The sequence below is a fragment of the Salmo trutta genome, chromosome 31 (assembly GCF_901001165.1).
Source record: "Salmo trutta chromosome 31, fSalTru1.1, whole genome shotgun sequence".
Classification (NCBI taxonomy): Eukaryota; Metazoa; Chordata; class Actinopteri; order Salmoniformes; family Salmonidae; genus Salmo; species Salmo trutta.
The window spans coordinates 14,697,061-14,722,124 of NC_042987.1; the positions used below are offsets into that span (position 1 = coordinate 14,697,061).

A 25,064-nucleotide genomic window follows, 5' to 3' on the forward strand; every position below is an offset into this window, starting at 1 on the left:
AGTGGCCTTTTATTGTCCACTGCACAAGGTGCCCCTATGTAATGATCATGCTGTTTAATCAGCTTCTTGATATGCCACACCTGTCAGGTGGATGGATTATCTTGGCAAATGAGAAATGCTCACTAACAGGGATGTAAATACATTTGTGGCCAAAATTTGAGAGAAATACGCTTTTTGTGCATATGGAACATTTGAGAATTTTTATTTCAGAAAAAAAAAATACGGGACCAACACTTTACATGTTGCGTTTATATTTTTGTTCAGTATAAATTATTTTGCTTTCAATAAGTCAGTGGGAGACTACTCTTCTCCACTGCTGGTGAAAAACAACACAGAGAAAAGAGAACTGCTATGATATTGCTAAACCACTGATACACTACACTGTGTGTGTGCGCAATAAGAGCCGCATGTGTTTTCAATCCTGTCCTCTTGACTTCTTCCACTCTGTTCCCAAATGCTCCAGAAAAAAAGCCCAGTGTTTTTTCCCGGGCCGGCTTGCTGGAAATGACCTAACTACTCCACTGCCAGGAAGAGGAATCCGAAGCAGCATTCCCTGGAGCAGCTTTTGACGTCAGAGCACCGAGTAGGCCCTTGGACTTCCGCCAGGCCAGCTCAGAGCCTGGATATTCCAGAGCTGCATGCTGGACTCCCAAACTAAACCCCCAACAGCTGGAACCATCCTCTGCCTTGCTCCTGCTCCCAAACAACTTCACACACCCCAACTACTCTGACTGTGTATACACACTACAGCATTGCATAAGTTCCCGTAACGCATTATAACACATTTTGAAACAGAAAGTACAGGTAGGCCTACTTAAGAAAATATAATTGAGATTTACATTTAACATTTTAGTCATTTAGCAAACGCTCTTATCCAGAGTGACTTACAATTAGTGTATTCATCTTAAAAGGATAGTTCACCCAAATTAACATTACAAAATGACATTGGTTTCCTTACCCTGTAAGCAGTCAATGTACAAGGTATGACAGCAATGCATGGTTTGGTTTAGTTTCCCTGGCACTGTTTTCACATGCAAATGTTTTAGCATTCAAGTCATGTGACTGTTATTAGCACTTTTCACACATATTCAAATCATCTACAGTGCATTCAGAAAGTATTCAGACCCCTTGACTATTTCCACATTTTGTTACATTAGAGCCTTATTCTAAAATTAATACGTTTTTTTTTCATAATCAATCTACACACAATACCCCATAATAACAAAGCAAAAATGGTAGACATTTTTAAACATTAAAAACACAGTGGTCTAAGGCACTGCATCGCAGTGCTAGCTGTGCCACTAGATATTCTGGTTTGAGTCCAGGCTCTGTTGCAGTCGGCCGCAACAGGGAGACCCATGGGGCGGCGCACAATTTGCCCAGCGTCGTCCGGGTTAGGGGAGGGTTTGGCCGGCATGGATGTTCCTGTCCCATCGCATACTAGTGACTCCTGTGGCGGGCCGGGCGCAATGCACGCTGACAAGGTCGCCAGGTGTACGGTGTTTCCTCCTACACATTGGTGCGGCTGGCTTCCAGGTGAAGCGGGCGTTGTGTCAAGAAGCAGTGCGGCTTGGCTGGGTTGTGTTTCGGAGGACGCACGGCTCTCGACCTTCGCCTCTCCCGTGTCTGTACGGAAGTTGCCGCGATGGGACAAGACTGTAACTACCAATTGGATACCATGGAATTGGGGAGAATTATTTTATTTTTTAATAAAAACTGAAATATCCCATTTACATAAGTATTCAGACCCTTTACTCAGTACTTTGTTAGGAGCGATTACAGCATTGAGTCTTCTTGGGGATGTTACAAGCTTGGCACACCTGTATTTGGGGAGTTTCTCCCATTCTTCTCCGCAGATCCTCTCAAGGTACATTTGCAAACATTTCTAAAAACCTGTTTTCGCTTTGTCATTATGGGGTACTGTGTGTAGATGGATGAGAGAAATGTTTTATTTAATCCATTTTAGAACAAGGCTGTAACGTAACGTGGGAAAAGAGAAGGGGTCTGAATACTTTCCAAATGCACTGTATAAGTGACTTTGTTGAGCTTCACAATCAATTTTAGATACTTTGGATGATTTGGACATGGTGTGTGAAAAATGCTAATATCGGTCCCATGACTTCAATGGGATTTGTGCCACAAATGCTAAAACTGTAGCATGTGGAAACAGTGCCAGAGAAACTAAACCAAAGCATGAATTGCTGTCATACCTTGTCAATAAACTGCTTACAGTGAGTACTTTTACACAATAATGCGAATATTGCGGATAGTCAGATTAATATAATAATTTGATTAAAACGTTTACATGCTTTGCAAGAAGAACGATTTCCCTGTTTACATGGACACATCTGAAATCAGGCTACCCGATGGCACTCTGATAAGTGCAGAAAATCGAAATAAGCGTTATACCACAGCAACCGTGATATATTTGGGAAGCATATTTGATTCGGAGTTGGGACATATAAAGTTTGTATGTAAAAACGACTTCTAAGAAGCATACATTCAGTAGTTCTGAACTCTTCCCTTGCGCTAAAGAGGGAGGCTCGCTCGGCTAGTGCTAGCACAGGCACAGATGAAATACACTGGAACGCCTTTTATTGCTCAGAAAATCAGGTGTTTTAAAACGCCATATGGTTACTTTGATTTTGACCTCACGCCAATTATGATCAGTATAACTTTGTAATTTGGGTAACTATCCCTCTAAGATAGCTAGGTCAGACAACCACATATCACAGTCAAAGTACATTCTCCCTGAAAGTAATTATCAGCAAAGTCAGTGATAGTAGGAAAAGACAAGTGCAGGAAACTTAATGACTATAGTTTTGCTGCATGAGGAAGATGTGTAGATAACATAATGACTTGGGCATTTCCCCTTTCAATATTAAATTGATTACTTGACACCATAACTTTGCATTATTAACTATCGCAGACTAATGCTCTCTCACCATGGTGGGTATATATGGATGAGGTCTCGAGGCGCAGGCATGAGCTGAGCAGTCGTCTCTTTACTGAACAGTACCAGGACCCGAGCTCTGTTTGTGGTGGAGAGAAGAGAGGTGTGGTCTGTAGCAGAGGGATTGTGCTGTTCAGGTCTTGTCATAGTGGTGGTGGTGTTGGATGGAGGCCTGTGGTGGCCTGTAGCAGGGGGGTGGTGTTGCTCACACAGGGCCAGCTGCATGCAGCTCTCCTCCTGGACTGACAGGACCTCCAGCACCAGCACCCCAGGCTTATCGACTGGAGGAGAGACAAGAACAACACAGATGGTGTGTGATGTGAGTGTCTATGTGGGTCACTCGCCTCACAGGGTTGGGGTCAATTCAGTTTTCAATTAAGGAAGTTAAATAGAAATTCACTTCCTGGATCTGAAAAAAGTATTCAGAACAGTTTCACTCAGTGTCACTCATAATGTAATATCTCTTATGACAGTGATTATGTGAATTAATAAAGTAGGCTATAACTATTATACTGTTATGAAATGCAGAAACTGGAAAGCTCATACATTCAATGAGGTTCTTGCAAATGCTATTGGGTCAATCTTGTGTGCCTGCCGCATCTAGCAAGCTGAGAGTGGCTCTAAAGAACAAAACATGCCCAACGTCCCAATTCAAACAAACCTGCCATAGTCAAATAAGCAGAGTGTGACTTAGCTCAATGTAATGTGTGTGTGTAACACTGACCATCTATCATGCCGTTTGTGATGTGAATAAAGACCATATCAGTGCACTCCAATTCAATGCAAGACAAAGCAGCTCTACGTTGGAGTATGTGACTATCACTGATGTTTGCCTGAGGGGATTGTCAACAGGAGAGTAAATCAAAGTCAGCACTAAGTGGAAGGAATTGTTATAACATGTATCATATCCAGAGACATGTTCCTACATTTGGCACACAAGACATACTAGACTGAACAAAAATATAAACGCAACACGCAACAATTTCAACGATATACAGTTCATATAAGGAAATCAGTCAACTGAAATAAATTCATTAGTCCCTATGGATTTTACATGACTGGGCAGGGGTGCAGCCATGGGTGGGCCTGGGAGCCAGGGGGAGCCAGGTCCGAGCCAATCAGAATTTGTTTTTACCCACAAAGGGGCTTTATTACAGACAGAAATACTCCCCCCACACTTCTCCAGCATGCCAGCGGCCATTGAAGGTGAGCATTTGCCCACTGAAGTCAGTTACAACGCCGAACTGTAGTCAGGTTAAGACCCTGGTGAGGACGGCGAGCACGCAGATAAGCATCCCTGAGATGGTTTCTAACAGTTTGTGCATAAAATCTTAGTCTAGGTAACCCCCAGTTTCAACAGATGTCCGGGTGGGCTGGTCTCAGACGATCCTGCAGGTGAAGAAGCCGGATGTGGAGGTCCTGGGCTAGTGTGGTTACCCGTAGTCTGCGGTTGTGAAGCCGGTTGGAAATACTGCCAAATTCTCTAAAACTAAGTTGGAGGTGGCTTATGGTAGAGAAAGGAACATTGAAGTATCTGGGAACAGCTCTGGAACATTCCTGCAGTCAGCATGCCAAATGCACACTCCCACAAAAACTTGACATCTGTGGCATTGTGTTTTGACAAAAGTGTGGCATTTTACTGTCCCCGGCACAAGGTGCACCTGTGTAATGATCCTGCTGTTTAATCAGTTTCTTGATATGCCACACCTGTGAGATTGATGGATTATCTTGGCAAAGGAGAAATGCTTACTAACAGGACTGTAAACAGGACTGAGAAATAAGCTTTTTCTATGCAACATTCCTGGGATCTTTTATTTCAGCTCATGAAACATGACTTTACGTGTTGCGTTTATATTTGTGTTCAGTATATAACAATGATAGTGAACCCTTTATTAGTGGGCAGGTGAATACAGGAAAGACTGAATGGAGTCCTCCTTCTGACCTGCAATAAACTAATCAATCTAAAATCGAATAGTGTGTGAAGAAATAACATCTATGACTGACGCACACACTTGTGCCAAACACACAGCTTATTCTCGTGAGGATGAACATGTTTGTTATAGCTGGTGCTGAGCGATTATTGTTTTTTGAGGTTGGTTCAGTTTCATTTAAATGATAAAAAAATAATTGTAATTTAAAAAAAAAAACATGAAATGCTCTATGCATTATGTGGGTTGACTGCTGTAACACAGAATAAAACTACTAATAAAAGTCCCATGATAGTAATAACTGCTCATCGCTTTGCTTTATTTGATGACTTTATTTCATTCCAAGTCATCATCTCATTTCTATAGAGCTGCTGTCAGACAAAATCAATCTTACTAGTTCTAAGTAAGATTGAGTAAATAAGGCATACTTTAATGACTGCTGAATACCAATTATCAATCACATTCTTGTCTCTTATGTATCAGGCAAAACAAAAACACAGATCGGATAAGGCGCGCAACAGATTATGATCATTGTAGTTAATTAACATGTTTTCTGCTCTAAACTATGTTGAATATTGGCCGGTTGGAAACTACGAGTCCCTACTAAATCACAGTTTGTGCTTCATCTAAAGAAACTGCGTAATGAGCACACAATATATATATATATATATAGAGTTGTGTTGTAATAACTGCCGGTGTTATTGTTTAAGTGCAGGTGCTCGTAAATCAAGGTGAGAAAGTCAACAAACAAAAGTGCCAACACAGGTATGCAGTATAGCACACAGAACATTGTTATGATCCAGGACGAGGGCCAAATACTCACACTAGATGTCACATGATTCTAAAAATGAGGCCAAGTTAGAGCAAATTTCTTCTCCTTAACATTCTATCTTCTACAAGTTCTTCTCGCACTCTGATGAAAGACAATCAGGCCATCTAACTGACCTACTGCCTGAACGAGAGTTGGAAAAGGTAGACGTTTTTTTGGTTGTTTTTTTCCACGATCAACTGTCACATTAAAATAGTGGTTTAACCTAATTATCTAGGAGCCAATGACAATGAGAGTAGACTCGTGCTTTGGTAGCACCATGGAAAGAAAACATAAGTCAGTAAGCAGAGTGCTTCCTGTCACCTACATACTGGCCCCGACCAAACAAATTCACTGCTGTCACAATTATCAACGAGCAACCAGCATTTCCTCCACACGCTCCAGCTCCAGTCTTCACGTGACCACACATCTGAGCAGAAAAATCACACCTGCCTGAGAGATTGACTTCTGTCTCAGAGAACACATCAAATCAAAGTTAATGTTGAACCATTAACGGGGAACACATAGCGTACGTAGGAATGTGTGGTAACGATGATTGGGGATCCTTTCATAAGCCCTTCTGGGTTTCTATATTCACAGAGCACATGGTTACTTATGCATGTCTGTTGTAGTTTCTCAGTCAAATAAAAAAACTCTGTAGCCTAATACCTGTGCCTATAGTGTAGTGATGAGAGAAAAAATCAATACAGTAACAAATCAGGATATTATTTTTGACAATATATCGTATCGTTTTGACCATCTGTAATGGAAATTATATGATTAAAGGTTTGACTAAATGATTTCACCCTGAAAAGGTATAACCGAGTGATTATAAGATGAATGTACTAATGTGTGTGTGTGTGTTGGAAAAGTTTAAGCTTAATGATTTAGCAATATAGGCAAGACATTCAAGGGAAAAGGGGAACTGTTACCAGACAGAAGACAACTTGTGACCACAGTGAAACTGATAAAGGGAAGAAGGTCTCCCCACCCAGAGAGGGGAGAAAACTTTAGGCTTGCAGTAGATTATGTAACATGGGGCAGGATATGATAAGCAATGTATGTGATGGAGAAGACTTGTAAATAAGCATTGACAGTGTTAAAGAAGAGGAGGGGGCATCTGTAAGGGGTATGACATATGATATGACCAAATGTTAGGTATAAAAGGCTGTGTACATTGTATGATATTCAGAGCTCTCGTGAATAAACTTGGTTGACTATTTTAGGCTGGGCCTCCGTCTGTGTCATTTAACCAGAAACTTACAAACTCTGGGGTGCAGACTGAGTAGTTTAATTGAAGTTCAGTTTATGAACATTGGGAACAAAATTCTCATAACACCATCGCATTACTATTTTTGCGCTAGTTAGTTGTATATTTACCAAAAGTCCAGTATTTTTCCTTCATAGCTTCTTCTCCATCTTCTTTTTAAATACAGAGACAATTTTGTTTTTCGATCAAAACTAGTTCTCATGGCTCTCTCTTGTCCCTCTGCAGCAGACATACGGTGAGCAATATGTTTGGAACATCGAATCGCAATAAATTCGCAGTGTCGAATCGGAATGCATATAGGATCGTGAGAATCGCAATACATATCGTACCAGCACCAAAGTATCGTGGTAATATCACATCTATCGTATCGTGAGGTCCCTGGCAATTGCCAGCCCTACTACAGGGGTGTCAAACACGGACTTGTGCGTTTGTTTGTTGTCTGTATTACCTGTGGCTGTAGTATTAGTGTGAGAGATGGACTGGTGCCTCCAGAAGCTGATGGCTGATCTCTGTCTGCACTGGAGTCGGTTCAGTCGCTCCGCCATGCCGCCACTGCAGGAAACACACACAACGTCAATATCCTCAAGAATACTGTATAAATAGCGCTCGATACAGGCTAAGCTACTTTAAATCGATTTATAAGAAGTGAACATTATTCTGTGCTGTGCATTCAACTGTGCAGTGCACCCAAGCCATAGACTGCTACCGTCAGGCAAATGGTACCAGAGCATTGGTTCTCAGACCAACAGCCTCAGACAGCTTCTACCCCCAAGCCATAAGACTGCTAATTAGCCAGACTGCTAAATAGTCAATTAAATGTTACCCAAACTCCCTGTACTGACTATCTTCCACTGAAATTTTGCACACTCGCTAGACCATATATATATATATATATATATATATATATCACTGAACAAAAACATAAAAACGCAACATGCAACAATTTCAACGATTTTACAGTTCATATAAGGAAATCAGTCAATTGGAAAAAATTAGGCCCTAGTCTATGGATTTCACATGACTGGGCAAGAGTGCAGACAATCAGAATTAGTTTTTCCCCCCAAAAAGGATTTATTACAGACAGAAATACTCATTATCATCAACTGTCCAGGTGGCTGGTATGAGACAGTCCCGTAGGTGAAGAAGCCGGATGTGGAAGTCCTGGGCTGGAGTGGTTACACGTGGTCTGCAGTTGAATGTACTGGCAAATTCTCGAGGTCGGTTGAACGTACTGCCAAATTCTCTAAAATCACGGAGCGGCTTATGGTAGAGTTATTTGCATTCAAATCTCTGGCAACATTTCTGCAGTCAGCATGCCAATTGCACGCTCCCTTGAGACATCTGTGGCATTGTGTTGTGACAAAACTGCACATTTTAGAGTCCCCAGCACAAGGTGCACCTGTGTAATGACTATGCTGTTTAAATCAGCTTCTTGATATGCCACACCTGGCAGATGGATGGATTACCATGGCAAAGGAGAAATGATCAATAAACAGGTACGTAAAAAAATTCATCCACAATGAGAGAAAACATTTGTGCTTATGGAACATTACTGGGATCTTTTATTTCAGCTCATGAAACAAGAGGCTAACACTTTACATGTAGCGTCCATATTTTTGTTCAGTATACAGTGCATTTGGGAAGTTTTCAGACCCCTTGACTTTTTCCACATTTTGTTAAGTTACAGGCTTATTCTAAAACGGGTAAAATAATTTTGGGGAATAAAAAATAAAACAGAAACACCTTATTTACATAAGTATTCATACCCTTTGCTATGAGACTTGAAATTGAGCTCAGGTGGATTCCGGTTTCATTGATCATCCTTGAGATGTTTCTACAACTTGATTTGAGTCCACCCGTGGTAAATTCAATTGATTGGATATGATTTGGAAAGGCACACACCTATCAATTTAAAGCTCCCACAGTTGACAGTGCATGTCAGAGCAAAAACTATGCCATGAGGTCGAAGGAATTGTCCGTAGAGCTACGAGACAGGATTGTGTCAAGGCACAAATCTGGGGAAGGTTACCTAAACATTTCTAGAGCATTGAAGGTCCCCAAGAACACAGTGGCCTCCATCGTTCTTAAATGGAAGAAGTTTGAAAACAACAAGATTCTTCCTCGAATTGGCCGCCCAGCCAAACTGAGCAATCGGGGGAGAAGGGCCTTGGTCAGGGAGGTGACCAATAATCGATGGTCATTCTGACAGAGCTCCTCTGCAGAGATGGGAGAACCTTCAGAAGGACAACCATCTCTGCAGCACTCCACCAATCAGGCATTTACGGTGAAGTGGACTGATAGAAGCCACTCCTCAGCAAAAGGTACATGACAGCCCACTTGGAGTTTGCCAAAAGGCTCCTAAAAGACTCTCAGACCATGAGAAACAAAATTATCTGGTCTGATGAAACCAAGATTGAACTCTGACCTGAATGCCAAGAGTCACATCTGGAGGAAACCTGGCAACATCTATATGGTGAAGCATGGTGGCAGCATCAGGCTGTGGGGATGTTTTTCAGCGGCAGGGACTGGGAGACTCGTCAGGATCAAGGGGAAAATAAACAGAGAAAAGTACAGAGAGATCCTAGATGAAAACCTGCTCCAGAGCTACCCAATAAGACCCCGAGGCTGTAATCGCTGCCAAAGGTGCTTCAACAAAGTACTGAGTAAAGGTTCTGAAAACTGTAAAGCTTTATTTATTTTTTTTATACATTTGCAAACATTTCTAAACTGTTTTTGCTTTGTCATTATGGGATATTGTGTGTCGATTGATGAGGGGGAAAAAAATCTATCAATTTTAGAAAAAGGCTGTAACGTAACAAAATGTGGAAAAAGACAAGGGGTCTGAATACTTTCTGAATGCACTGTACACAGACACAGAATAAAAATTCTCTCACACAGCAAGTGAAAGTCTAAAATTATTTGTTTTTAAACATACTTATGGATCAAAATTAAAAGTAGAAATTCAAGTTCCTTATATTAAAGCCAGGGGCACACTCAGACATAACTTACAAACGAAGCATGTGTGTATAGTGAGTCAGCCAGATCAGAGGCAGTGGAGATGACCAGGGATGTTGATAAGTGTGAGAATTTGACAATTGTCCTGTCCTGCTAAGCATTCAAAATGTAACAAGTACTTTTGGGTGTGAGGGAAAATGTATGGAGTAAAAAGTGCATCATTTTCTTTAGGAATGTAGTGAAGTAAAAGTTGTCCAAAATATAAATAGTGAAGTACAGATTCCCAAAAAACATAGTACTTAGTAGTACTTTAAAGTATTTTTACTTAAGTACTTTACACCACTGTGTAGAACTGAATAATTTCTGCACAAACTGTTAGAAACCATCTCAGGGAAACTCATCTGCGTGCTCGTCATCCTCACCAGGGTCTTGACCTGACCACAGTTCGGCGTCGTAACCGACTTCAGTGGGCAAATGCTCACCTTCGATGGCCACTGGTACGCTGGAGAAGTGAGCTCTTCACGGATGAATCCCGGTTTCAACTGTACCAGGCATATGGCAGACGTACGGGCAAGTGTTTTTTTTCTGATGTCAATGTTGTTAACAGAGTGCCCCATTGTGGCGGTGGGGTTATGGTATGGGGAGTTATAAGCTACATACAACGAACACAATTGCATTTTATCGATGGCAATTTGAATGCACAGAGATACTGTGATGAGATCCTGAGGCACATTGTCGAGCACTTCATCAGCCGCCATCACCTCATGTTGTAGCATGATAATGCACAGCCCCATGTCTCAAGGATCTGTACACAATTCCAGGAAGCTGAAAACGTCCCAGTTCTTCCGTGTTTGGAAAGCTATGGATCGACGTGTACAACAGTGTTCCAGTTCCCGCCAATATCCAGCAACTTCACACTGCCATTGAAGATGAGTGGGACAACATTCCACCAGGCCACAATGGGACAACATTCCACAAGGCCGCAATCTACAGCCTGATCAACTCTATGCTAAGGAGATGTGTCGCGCTGCATGAGGCAAATGGTGGTCACACCAGATACTGACAGGTTTTCTGATCCACACCCCTACCTTTTTAAAAAAGGTATCTGTGACCAACAGATCCATTTCTATATTCCCAGTCATATGAAATCCATAGATTAGGGCCTAATTTATTTATTTCAATTGACTGATTTCCTTATATGAACTGTAACTCAGTAAAATCTTTGAAATTGTTGCATTTATATTTTTGTTCAGTGTACAAACCACACACACAATACATTGACACTCCCATACGCACTACATACACACAACACACACATGCAGATTGACACCAGACACACACGCTAATACTCATACTTTGCCTCTGCTGCTCTGTTCTTTATTTTACTCTTATTATTATTATTATTGTTATTACTATTATTATTATTATTATTATTATCTATCCTGACGCATAGTCACTTTACCCTGCCTTCATGTACTTATCTACCTCGAACCTCATACACATTGCTCTGGTACTCCCTGTGTATAGCTCCATTCTTGTGTATTTTATTTTATTCTCCGTGTTACTACTTTATTCTTATCTTTAAACTCTACATTGTTGGAAAGGGCTCGTAAGCAAGCCTTTCACGGTAAAGTCTACACCAGTTGTACTCGGCACATTTGACAAATACAAGTCTATTTGATCAACTGTAGAAAGACAGGAATCACAAAGCAGTAGTTTGTTATGGTACACTGTGAAGAAAGATTGTCTTATCCGAGGGTCTTAACTATGACAGTGACATTTGGCACCCACATGTCGTCACCCAGGTGGCCCTTTGATCAGCAGCATCACCCTGGAAACATCCGCAGACGGTGTGTGTGTGTATGTGACTCGTGATGATCATGATGATTATTTCCCTCGCATTGCTTCTCATTATCCAAGAGCTAACCCAGGGGTAAGCAACCCTGGTCCTGGAATGCAGCAGAGACTTAATGTTTTTGATTTACTGACCAATTAGCTCAGTTGGTCGGGTGTGGTGCCTAGTTGGAACACAATCCTGCAGGACACTCCAGGAACAGGGTTGCCTACCACTGATCGAACCTATTATGAGATCATAAATGCTTCTTAAAAATATGTTTTCTTTAGTAGTCGAACCTTTGAAATGTCCTTTTTTTTTTGCTGGAGTCCTCCGGGGTCTTGGAGCTCCTGTCGGTCTGTTTCTGGGGCGTCTGCAGCGCTGCCTGAGCGGACCTGACCCAGTCACTGACTGACCTTCTGCTGCCCTCCCCTTCCCCAGCCCCAGTCTGCAGAGGACACTCAGCCACAACCCCAACCTCCAGTTTGTTCTGGCTCAGGGTGTCATGGCTCTCTCCCTCTCCATCAGACAGGTAGTCTGAGATGTCAGTGTCTGTTACCTGGGGATGATTAGTCTATTATTATGAGCTTTACACATAACATGATATCAGCGCAATATGTTAATTCCAAAAGGTCATACTTTGGCAGAAGTATTTTCCTTCATTCAAAGAAGTGTGTTTTCATCTTAGATCAACACTTGGGTGCTAATATGTGGCATAAGCACTTGTCAAGTGTTATGTACAATATGATCAAAAACCCTTCTTAAAAACTGTCATCAATGAGGATTAAGGTACACTTGTGGAACCATTAAGAGTGGGCACAAAGGAACAAGCCGTTACACTAACAATAACAGAACGCTCTGTCTCATTGGGCACACACACAGCACACCTGAGGATATCAGTTCCCATGTAGAGAAATCCGAAACACTCTCCACCCTGTCATGTGCAGACAAGACCAGCATACCAGCCCCCTTTCCCTGTTAGCCACCCACACCACCCCAGCCTACGCAGCAGCCGAGCAGCGTGCTCTCTTATTTGATTCAACTTGACCCTGCTAGGCGGAGTGCCAGCAGATGTCACACTAACTAGTAGGAGAGCAGGAACACGATGTTCCTGGCCCGTGCTCAAAAATGTGTTCACTCACCCTGCCTGCACGGCACTGGATGCATTGTAAGTAAATACAGAGCACACAGCTCTCTCTCAGCCTATGAGGGACAGGTCCTGCCTCCTAGCTGACATGTTGTTGCTGAACCAACAGTAGGAAAAGGCTAGTTTATAACCCTGATGGCACGGCACAGATGGGGTGCAGGTTATTAACCCTGTTGGCTGCTGACAGCCGAGGCAAACCTGGGTTCAAATACTATTGGAACTCATTCAAATAGTTTGAGTGATCACTTTAGCCTGCCAGTGCCTGGAATGCCAGCCCAGGTGGGCGGAATTTGTACTTTTGGAGACTTTTCTATTCCACTCAATCAATCACACCTATTTGAAAAAGACTTCAAATAATATTAAACCCAGGTCTTGGCTTTGGAGGTTTAGCTTGAGCTTGGATGTGGATCTGCCTTCATCTGGGAAGTGGCTAGCTGGCTATCCTCATGCACTCTTGAAATAAAGCGTCAGGACGCATGCTCCACTTCCTCGCTACCCACCACACAGTTCTAGATCAATAATAAAAACGAAATGAGTACTACGCTGGCAAACACATAAAAGTGAGTCAGCCGAGCCATGTGTTTTGTTTCAGCTTTATACGGAACAATAAATCGGTCCTTTTGGATTGAGACCTCAAAGTCCATTTCCTGTTAGATCCAGTTTGATTTACTATTGATAGCAACCACCTCATCCTTTGCGGAGAGTGGGAAGTACTAACTCTTACCCTTCTGACCCAAACTGTAGTCAAAGGAAAGGGAAATGGATAGCCACTGATCAGAATAGGATAGGGAAACACTAGCTTTTACACTAAACAAAAATATAAAACGCAACATGTTTCATGAGCTGACATAAAACGCCCCAGAAATTATCCATACGCAAAAAAACTTATTTCCCTCAAATTTGGATCATTACACAGTTGCTGAGGACAATAAAATTACACAATTGTCACAACACAATGCCACTGGTGTCTCAAGTTGAGGGAGTGTGCAATTGGCCTTCCCTGTGGCTCAGTTGGTAGAGCATGGTGTTTGCAACGCCAGCATGGTGTGTGCAACGCCAGGGTTGTGGGTTCGATTCCCACAGGGGGCCAGTACAAAAAAAATAATAATAATAAATAAATAAATAAATATTTAAAAACCGCATGAAATGTATGCATTCACTAATGTTAGTCGCTCTGGATAAGATCGTCTGCTAAATGACAAAAATGTAAATGTAAATGCTGACTGCAGGAATGTCCATCAGAGCTGTTACCAGAGAATTGAATATTCATTTCCCTCCCATAAGCTGCCTCCAACGTACACATACACTATCATTCAAAAGTTTGGGGTCACTTAGAAATGTCCTGTTATTGAAAGAAAAGCTAATTTTTTGTCTATTAAAATGACATGAAATTGATCACCTGTACTCCACACACAGAGACGCGTACAAAGCTCTCCCTCACCTTCAATTGGTAAATCCGACCACAACTCTATCCTCCTGATCCCTGCTTACAAGCAAAAATTAAAGCAGGAAGCACCAGTGACTCCGCCTATAAAAAAGTGGTCAGATGAAGCAGATGCTAAACTACAGGACTGTTTTGCTATCACAGACTGGAACATGTTCCCGGGATTCTTACGATGGCATTGAGGACAGCACATCAGTCACTGTCTTTATCAATAAGTGCATCGAGGACGTCGTCCCCATTGTGACCGTACGTACATACCCCAACCAGAAGCCATGGATTACAGGCAACATTCGCACTGAGCTAAAGGATAGAGCTGCCAATTTCAAGGTGCGGGACTCTAACCTGGAAGCTTACAAGAAATCCTGCTATGTCCTGCGACGAACCATCAAACAGGCAAAGTCTCAACACAAGGCTATGATTGAGTGATACTACACCGGCTCCGACACTCATCTTGTGTGTCAGGGCTTGCAAACTAATACAGACTACAAAGGGAAGCACAGCCGAGAGCTGCCCAGTGACATGAGCCTACCAGACGAGCTAAATCACTTCTATGCTCGCTTCGAGGCAAGCAACACTGAGGCATGCATGAGAGCATCAGCTGTTCCAGACGACTGCGTGATCACGCTCTCCGTAGCCGACGTGAGCAAGACCTTTAAACAGGTCAACATACACAAGGCTGCGGGGCCAGACGGATTACCAGGACATGTGCTCCGGGCATGTGCTGACCAACTGGCAGGTGTCTTCACTGACATTTTCAACATGTCCCTGATTGAGTCTGTAATACCAGCATGTTTCAAGCAGACCACCATAGTCCCTGTGCCCAAGAACACAAACGCAACCTGCCTAAATTAATACAGATCCGTAGCACTCACGTCCGTAGCCATGAAGTGCTTTGAAAGGTTGGTCATGGCTCACATCAACACCATTATCCCAGAAACCCTAGACCCACTCCAATTTGCATACCGCCCAAACAGATCCACAGATGATGCAATCTCTATTGCACTCCACACTGCCCTTTCCCACCTGGACAAAAGGAACACTTATGTGAGAATGCTATTCATTGACTACAGCTCAGCGTTCAACAACATAGTACCCTCAAAATCTCATCACTAAGCCAAGGATTATTGGGACTAAACACCTACCTCCACAACTGGATCCTGGACTTCCTGACGGGCCGCCCCAAGGTGGTGAGGGTAGGTAGCAACACATCTGCCACGCTGATCCTCAACACGAGCTCCCCAGGGGTGCGTGCTCAGTCCCCTCCTGTACTCCCTGTTCACCCACGACTGCATGGCCAGGCACGATTCCAACACCATCATTAAGTTTGCAGATGACACAAAAGTGGTAGGTCCGATCACCGACAATGACGAGACAGCCTATAGGGAGGTCAGAGACCTGGCCGGGGGGTGCCAGAATAACAACCTATCCCTCAACGTAACCAAGACTAAGGATATGGAGGACCGAGCACGCTCCCATTCTCATCAACAGGGCTGTAGTGGAGCAGGGTAAGAGCTTTAAGTTCCTTGGTGTCCACATCAACAACAAACTAGAATGGTCCAAACACACCAAGACAGTCGTAAAGAGGGCACGACAAAGCCTATTCCCCCTCAGGAAATTAAAAAGATTTGGCATGGGTCCTGAGAACCTCAAAAGGTTCTACAGCTGCAACATCGAGAGCATACTGACTGGTTGCATCACTGCTTGGTATGGCAATTGCTCGGCCTCTGACGGCAAGGCACTACAGAGGGTAGTGCGTACGGCCCAGTACATCACTGGGGCTAAGCTGCCTGCCATCCAGGACCTCTACACCAGGCAGTGTCAGAGGAAGGCCCTAAAAATTGTCAAAGACCCCAGCCACAGACTGTTCTCTCTACTACCGCATGGCAAGCGGTACTGGAGTGCCAAGTCTAGGAAAAAAAGGCTTCTCAACAGTTTTTAGCCCCAAGCCATAAGTCTCCTGAACAGGTAATCAAATGGCTACCCGGACTATTTGCATTGTGTGCCCCCCCCCCCAACCCCTCTTTTTACACTGCTGCTACTCTGTTTATCATATATGCATAGTCACTTTAACCACATCTACATGTACATATTACCTCAATCAGCCTGACTAACCGGTGTCTGTATGTAGCCTCGCTACCTTTATAGCCTTGCTACTGTATATAGCCTGTCTTTTTACTGTTGTTTTATTTCTTTACATACCTATTGTTCACCTAATACCTTTTTTGCACTATTGGTTAGAGCCTGTAAGTGAGTATTTCACTGTAAGGTGTAGATTTTATTTGAGTTATTCACACTAACAAATCTGTGTAAAAGCCTGAGTAATACGCATAAATGTAAAATATAAGCAACCCCAAATTAAACCAGGGCTTCAAAGAATAGAAAACGCTACACTGAATATAGGAAAAACCTGAGAATAACCTAGGCTATAACTCGATTACTCAAACCGTCAAGCAAATCTCCCATTGACATCAACACCCGATCTTAAGAAAAACGTTCAACTTTTAATGTTTCACATGTTAGGTGGATTCAGCTTTATGAGATAAACTCTTGGTTTCTGTGAGGCCTCAGACCACAAGCCTCCAGTTCAGGGAGGTTTGATAGGTAACCTTTGACTCCCAGAATGCTGATAGCAGCTGTGAAAGTAAGAGGGAAATGGCTGCAAGGTCTGTGGAGGTGATGATTATCTGACTACATGCATGAGGCTTCCTCACGAACATAGCCTCGACTGCATTACAACTAACAGAGAACTCCTTCAGAGGCACATTCTAACTTGTCAAGACAACACATACATACAATGTAACTCCAATCCAGTGTGCATACAGCAAACAATCTCAAGCAACAGTATTCCTTTTAACATTGTCTCTGGCAACAGAACTTGTGCTAATATGTAGCTTCTCGTTGGTCATACATATTTCAGTATCTTCATTAAACATAGGCTTAAGTGCCTTAGTGACTTCAAAAGGTATTCACACCCCATGACATATTCCAAATGTTGTCTTACAGCCTGAATTCAGAATGGATTAAAAAAATATATTAAATCAACCATTTTAACACAGTACCCCATAATGACAAAGTGAAAACATGTTTGACATTTTTGCAAATGTATTGAAAATGAAATACATAAAAATGACAGAGTCAATGCATGCTCTGTCAAATTGGTAGTTAAATCATTGCTAAACAACCATTTCCAAGCCATAGATTTTCAAGCAGATTTAAGTCAAAACTGTAAGTCTGACACTCAGGAACATTCACTGTCTTCTTGGTAAGAAACTCCAGTGTAGATTTGGTAGTGCTGTGCGATTAACCGCCATTTTGGTTAGTTTAGTGTAGAAAACGTGGTAATTAACTACAATGACCATAATCCAATGCACTCGGTCTGTGCGGAGCAGACTTGGAGACAGAGAAGAGAGAACGTGCAACCTACAGGGATAGAAAGCAGTTGCTTTGAGAGCCTGAACATACATGATCTAAGTGATTGATAGTTGGTATTCAGCAGTCAAAAGTTTATTTTAAGAACTTGAAAAAAAATGTGATTTGGTCAGACAGCATAGGCAGCAGCTCTATAGAAATGAGATGACTTGCAATGAAATTAAGTCAAACAAAACAAATATTTCTTAAAGTACTGTGAATAAATGGTTAATAAGTGATGAGCTGTAATGGGCAGTTACTACCATCATTTGACTTATTGTTTTACTCTGTGTTACATCATTCAACCCACATAATAAGCGGGCACGACAAAACCTATTCCCCCTCAGGAGACTGAAAAGATTTGGCATGGGTCCTCAGATCCTCAAAAGGTTATACAGCTGCACCATCAAGAGCATCCTGACTGGTTGCATCACTGCCTGGTATGGCAACTGCTCGGCCTCCGACCGCAAGGCACTACAGAGGGTAGTGCGAACGGCCCAGTACATCACTGGGGCCAAGCTTCCTGCAATCCAGGACCTCTACACCAGGCGGTGTCAGAGGAAGGTCCTAAAAATTGTCAGACTCCAGCCACCCTAGTCATAGACTGTTCTCTCTGCTACCGCACGGCAAGTGGTACCGGAGCGCCAAGCCTAGGTCCATGAGGCTTCTAAACAGCTTCTACCCCCAAGCCTTAAGACTCCTGAACATCTGGTCAAATGGCTGCTCAGACTATTTGCATTTCCCCCCCTCTCCACACCACTGCCACTCTCGGTTGTTATCTATGCATAGTCACTTTAATTAACTCCACCTACATACTACCTCAACTAACCGGTGCCCCCGCACTCTGACTCTGTACCGGCACCCCCCTGTAAATGGTGTTATTTTTACTGCTGCTCTTTAATTACTTGTTACTTTTATCGCTTATTCTTATCTGTATTTTTTAAAACTGCACTGTTGGTTAGGGGCTTGTAAGTAAGCATTTCACTTTAAGGTCTACTACACCTGTTGCATTCGGCGCATGTGACTAATACCATTTTATTTTATTTGATAATGCATTTTAAGTAAAACAAATTATTGAAATCGAACAGACCTCAAAAAGCACTAAATCGCTCTGCATTATTTATGTTTTGTCCTGCTGAAAGGTGAATTAATCTCCCAGCATCTGGTGGAAAGCAGACTGAATCAGGTTTTCCCACTAGGATTTTGCTTAGCTCTATTCCATTAGATTTTTTATCTTGAAAAACTCCCCTGTCCTTTACGTTTACAAGCATACCCATAACATCATGCAGCCATCACTATGCTTTAAAATATGGAGAGTGGTACTCAGTGATGTGTTGTTGGATTTGCCCAAACATATCATTTTGTATTCTGGACATACAGTTCATTTCTTTGCCATATTTTTTTGTTTTACTTTTGTGCCTTATTGCAAACAGAATGCATGTTTTGGAATATTTGTATTCTGTACAGGCTTCCTTATTTCACTCAATTAGGTTAGAATTGTGGAGTAACTACAATGTTGTTGATCCATCCTCAGTTCTCCCATCACAGCCATTACACACTGTTTTAAAGTCACCATTGGCCTCACAGTGAAATCCCTGAGCGGTTTCCTTCCTCTCCGGCAACTGAGTTAAGAAGGACGCCTGTATTTTTGTAGTGACTGGGTGTATTGATACACCATCAAAAGCATATTCAATGCCTGCCTAATTTTTATTTTTTACTTATTTTCTAATAGGTGCCCTTCTTTGAGAGGCATTGGAAGATCTCCCTGGTCTTTGTGGTTGAACCTGTGTTTGAAATTCACTGCTTGACTGAGGAACCTTACAGATTATTTTGTGGGGATACAGAGATTTTTTTTTTTTTACCTTTATTTGACTAAGCAAGTCAGTGAAGAACAAATGCTTATTTTCAATGATGGCCTAGCAACAGTGGGTTAACTGCCTTGTTCAGGGGCAGAACGACAGATTTTTACCTTGTCAGCTCAGGGATTCGATCTTGCAACCTTTCGGTTACTAGTCCAACGCTCTAACCACTAGGCTACCTGCTGTATGATGAATGATGAGGTAGTCATTCAACAATTATGTTAAACACTATTAATGTACACAGAGTGAGTCCATGCAACTTATTATGACTTGTTAAGTACATTTTTACTCCTGAATGTATTTAGGCTTTCCATAACAAAGGTGTTGAATACTAATTGACTGAAGACATTTCAGCTTTTCATTTTTTATTAATTTGTAAACATTGGTGAAAACATCATTCCACTTTGACATTATGGGGTATCGTGTATAGGCCAGTGACACAAAATCTCAATTGAATTAATTTAAAATTCAGGCTGTAACAATAAAATGTAGAAAAAGTCAAGGGGTGTGAATACTTCCTGAAGGCACTTTAATCCTCATCTGGAGGGTTCAACACAACTCTAGTCCTCAAGAGGGTCAGAGTCTACTATTTCCATCCTTACCTTCTAAGCTTTAACCAAACGATGACTTAATTGATCAATGTCATGGTGGGCGGGGACCAGTACAGACCACAGGTGGGCTGCTAGTTGAACACTCCCAAAGCCACATAGTAAAATATTCTAGAACTTTGGAAAACATCAGAGTGAACAGAACACCACTCCTTGTACATTCTCAAGGTGCCTGGCCAACCTTTAACAAACACCGCTGAATGACTTCTGAAGACTGACATAATGCAAGCCTCCGCTGTAGAACACATGACATAAAGGCACCCTTCTTTCCCTGTTCAATCACTACATGTGAGCAGGTAGGCTAAAGATAAACATATTTCCGCCATAAAAAATAATAGATTGACTTATATCAAACATTAACAATGTTGAATGGAAAATATAATGTGTCATCTAATAGGCTGTTTGTATCTCATGATGTAAATAACACAACCTAGGTCAGGCAACACAAAAAATTGCCCCCTTTCCACAATTAAATACAGACAACTTTAGAGGCCAAAACAATTCTACCTTCCAGAAAAATGAGGTTAAACATGTGTATATTACCTGAAATAGATTTGAGTTTATTGATACATGGACATTGGTTAAGTGGCTGCTGGCCGTTTTGGAACGTGCCCTACTCTCTCCCCACATAGACAGTGCTCCATTCAGCAACACCACTTGGGGTCAACTTATGAACTAGCAATTTAGAACATGACCTGAACTTATAATATACACCACTGAGTGTACAAAACATTAGAAACATGTTCCTTATATTTAGTTGCACCTCCTTTTCCCTCAGAACAGCCTCAATTCGTAAGGGCATGGACTCTAAAGGTGTCAAAAGAAAGCTTTCCACAGGGATGCTCCAATGCTTCCCACAGTTCCCACATGAGTCAAGTTGGCTGGAAGTCCTTAGGGTGGTGGACCAGTCTTGATACACACGGGAAATTGTGTAGCGTGAAAAACCCAGCAGCGTTGTGGTTCTTGACACAATTAAACCGGTGCGCCTGGCACCTGATATCATACCCCGTTCAAAGGCACTTAAATATTTTGTCTTGTCCATTCAACCTCTGAATGGCACACATACACAATCCATGTCTCAATTGTCTCAAGGTTTAAAAATCCTGGATTTAACCAGTGACATAAATAAGGGATCATAGCTTTAACCTTGTCAGTCTGTCATGGAAAGAGCACGTGTTCATAATGTTATGTACACTCAGTGTAAAATATGTTTTATTCAAAGCAACTTAGTAGTGCGTGCATACATTTTACGTACAGATGGTCCCGGAAATCGAACCCACTATCCTGGCATATTAAGCTCCATGCTCTACCAACTGAGCTACAGAGGAAAGTGCCCTGCATTGTACTGTGTTGGTATTGGCCTGCCAGACCTATTCTGTCAGTTTGTTTTTGAATACTCCACCTAGTGGTAGAATATCTAAAAAGGTATATCATAAAAATATAACTAACTAGACCTTGTTGATGTTCAGATTAGTGCTATAAAATAGTCATGTTGCATTCAAATGTATATATGTGAAGTCATGTTTCCTTACATGTATATTAGGTTGTGTTTACATGCGTCATGAGTTGAGTGGGAAGGGCATATTCCAGATTTGTATCAGGTGTAGCCTAATGGGCGAACCATGTGGCCCTGCGGACATACTGACTGACAGGTGTTACGGGAAACCACCATGACGCTATTGACATGTTGCTATACACGTGCACATATTTACCTTTACGCTCATACTGAGTGAAGGGAGGTTAGATTACACTGGGGGTAGACAATCGTAAACACAGCACTGTCATATAAAAGGCAGAGGGAACAAAATAATGCACTGTAAGGTGCACAGCACCACCTAGTGTCATTGAACATGGCTGAAACTCTTACATTTACATTTACATTTAAGTCATTTAGCAGACGCTCTTATCCAGAGCGACTTACAAATTATAATGCCATAGCTCTTAATTTGCCTCTGTACATTTTTGTAGACCGTAAACTATTGTTTGTGTCCAGTATTTTAGCAATAGTATATTTGTCTTAAACAATGTGAAATGTCTGAGTTATTTATTTCAATAACGATTATAATTTTTGTTTAGTATTTATAGATGTGATTATACATACAGTATTTTATCTTGTTTTTTGTATTATTGGTAAAGTGTGAGTAAAGCTCTAGTTTACTCACAGTTGTAGGTTTAGGTGATGATTCTTTCGGTTCCTGAGCGCAGGACTCTGACTCACAGTCAGAGATCTCCCCCACACCGTCCTCCTTCTTTCCCTGATCATCTTCAGCTTCATCCACATCGCTATCCGTGTCTATCGTCGGAAGCTCATCTAAAAAATATATATATATTTTTACAAGTGTCCAGTGAAAATCTCACTTTTAAAAGTTCATATTCTGTTTACTCACACCCAAATTATGGAGTTGACTCTTTCCTATACTCGTTCGTACGTGGTCTAAGCATAAATAGGAGAAAAAAAATCATTAAAAAAACGCACCTCAAACGTGTATCTCAAACAGGCCGCTTCAAAAATGCTTGCCATTTCCTCATAGAACATGTCATCCTCCCTGAGGAGGCTTAGCTGGCTAATCAGCGGTCTTCTCACATTAATATTTGTAAGTACCGGTATACGCCGACAACATTCTGTTGTTGGGTTGGGCCAACATCATTCAAACACAGAAAAGCTGCTTTTTAACATAAATAATTTAAAACATTTGGAAGGAAAATTAACTCATTTTGCAATTAATTACTTTATAGAAATCTGGAAACACTGGACAGTTACTTTTACCATATGCGGCTGATAACATAATGAACATGCACAGAATATTAGGGTTGTTAATTGCTGGGGACATCACAATATGATATCATGATACTTAGGTACCGATACGATAGGGATTGCGATTGTATGCATCACGACTCTATATGTATTGCGATTCAATGCTGCGAATTTACTGAGATTTAATGTTCCAAACATATTTCTCACTGTCTGCGGAAGAGTGAAAAGAGAGCCATGAAAAACAAGTTTGAGATAAGTGCCCAAAACATGTTGGCTCACCATTTAAAACATTAAAGAAGAAGATGGAAAACAAGCTACAGTGAGGGAAAAAAGTATTTGATCCCCTGCTGATTTTGTACGTTTGCACACTGACAAAGAAATTATCAGTCTATAATTGTAATGGTAGGTTTATTTGAACAGTGAGAGACAGAATAACAACAAAAAAATCCAGAAAAATGCATGTCAAAAATGTTTTAAATTGATTTGCATTTTAAATGAGGGAAATAAGTATTTGACCCCCTCTCAATCAGAAAGATTTCTGGCTCCCAGGTGTCTTTTATACAGGTAACAAGCTGAGATTAGGAGCACACTCTAAAAGGGAGTGCTCCTAATCTCTGCTTGTTACCTGTATAAGACACCTGTCCACAGAAGCAATCAATCAGATTCCAAACTCTCCACCATGGCCAAGACCAAAGAGCTCTCCAAGGATGTCAGGGACAAGATTGTAGACCTACACAAGGCTGGAATGGGCTACAAGACCATCGCCAAGCAGCTTGGTGAGAAGGTGACAACAGTTGGTGCGATAATTCGAAAATGCAAGAAACACAAAAGAACTGTCAATCTCCCTCGGCCTGGGGCTCCATGCAAGATTTCACCTCGTGGAGTTGCAATGATCATGAGAACGGTGAGGAATCAGCCCAGAACTACACGGGAGGATCTTGTCAATGATCTCAAGGCAGCTGGGACAATAGTCACCAAGAAAACAATTGGTAACACACTACGCGGTGAAGGACAGAAATCCTTCAACGCCCGCAAGGTCCCCCTGCTCAAGAAAGCACATATACATGCCTGTCTGAAGTTTGCCAATGAACATCTGAATGATTCAGAGGACAACTGGGTGAAAGTGTTGTGGTCAGGTGAGACGAAAATGGAGCTCTTTGGCATCAACTCAACGTGTTTGGAGGAGGAGGAATCCTGCCTATGACCCCAAGGACACCATCCCCACCGTCAAACATGGAGGTGGAAACATTATGCTTTGGGGGTGTTTTTCTGCTAAGGGGACAGGACAACTTCACCGCATCAAAAGGAAAGATGGACGGGGCCATGTGCCGTCAAATCTTGGGTGAGAACCGCCTTCCCTCAGCCAGGGCATTGAAAATGAGTCATGGATGGGTATTCCAGCATGACAATGACCCAAAACACACGGCCAAGGCAACAAAGGAGTGGCTCAAGAAGAAGCACATTAAGGTCCTGGAGTGGCCTAGCCAGTCTCCAGACCTTAACCCCATAGAAAATCTGTGGAGGGAGCTGAAGGTTCAAGTTGCCAAACGTCAGCCTCGAAACCTTAATGACTTGGAGAAGATCTGCAAAGAGGAGTGGGACAAAACCCCTCGTGAGATGTGTGCAAACCTGGTGGCCAACTACAAGACACGTCTGACCTCTGTGATTGCCAACAAGGGTTTTGCCACCAAGTACTAAGTCATGTTTTGCAGGGGTCAAATACTTATTTCCCTCATTAAAATGCAAATCCTTTCATAACATTTTTGACATGCGTTTTTCTGGATTTTTTGTTGTTGTTATTCTGTCTCTCACTGTTCAAATAAACCTACCATAAAAATTATAGACTTATCACTTCTTTGTCAGTGGACAAATGTACAAAATCAGCAGGGGATCAAATACTTTTTTCCACCCCCTGTATAGGATGAGAAGAACTAGAGTTTTGACCTTCATGAGCAGTCTTTTCTATGAACTGTTCGGGCAGGAGAAGTTGGGTCCCATGACACTGATTAACATTTCGGACCTCTGCCCTGATGTTGCCCACAGTATAAGACAATGAGGACACCCCGTCATGTTAGGGTACAAGGAACAATATTAC

General features: G+C 41.9%; 1 protein-coding gene across 1 annotated transcript in view; it reads right to left on the reverse strand.

The window, feature by feature from the left end:
- The window catches only part of spidr (scaffold protein involved in DNA repair), a 77,241-nt gene that overhangs the window by 39,018 nt on the left and 13,159 nt on the right, over positions 1-25,064 (reverse strand). The window contains exons 5-8 of the mRNA XM_029725384.1: positions 22,377-22,525; positions 12,048-12,307; positions 7,408-7,511; positions 2,946-3,234 (exon numbers count right to left, since the gene is read on the reverse strand). Coding sequence (XP_029581244.1) covers positions 2,946-3,234; positions 7,408-7,511; positions 12,048-12,307; positions 22,377-22,525 — 802 coding nt within the window. The remainder of the gene's footprint in view (positions 1-2,945; positions 3,235-7,407; positions 7,512-12,047; positions 12,308-22,376; positions 22,526-25,064) is intronic.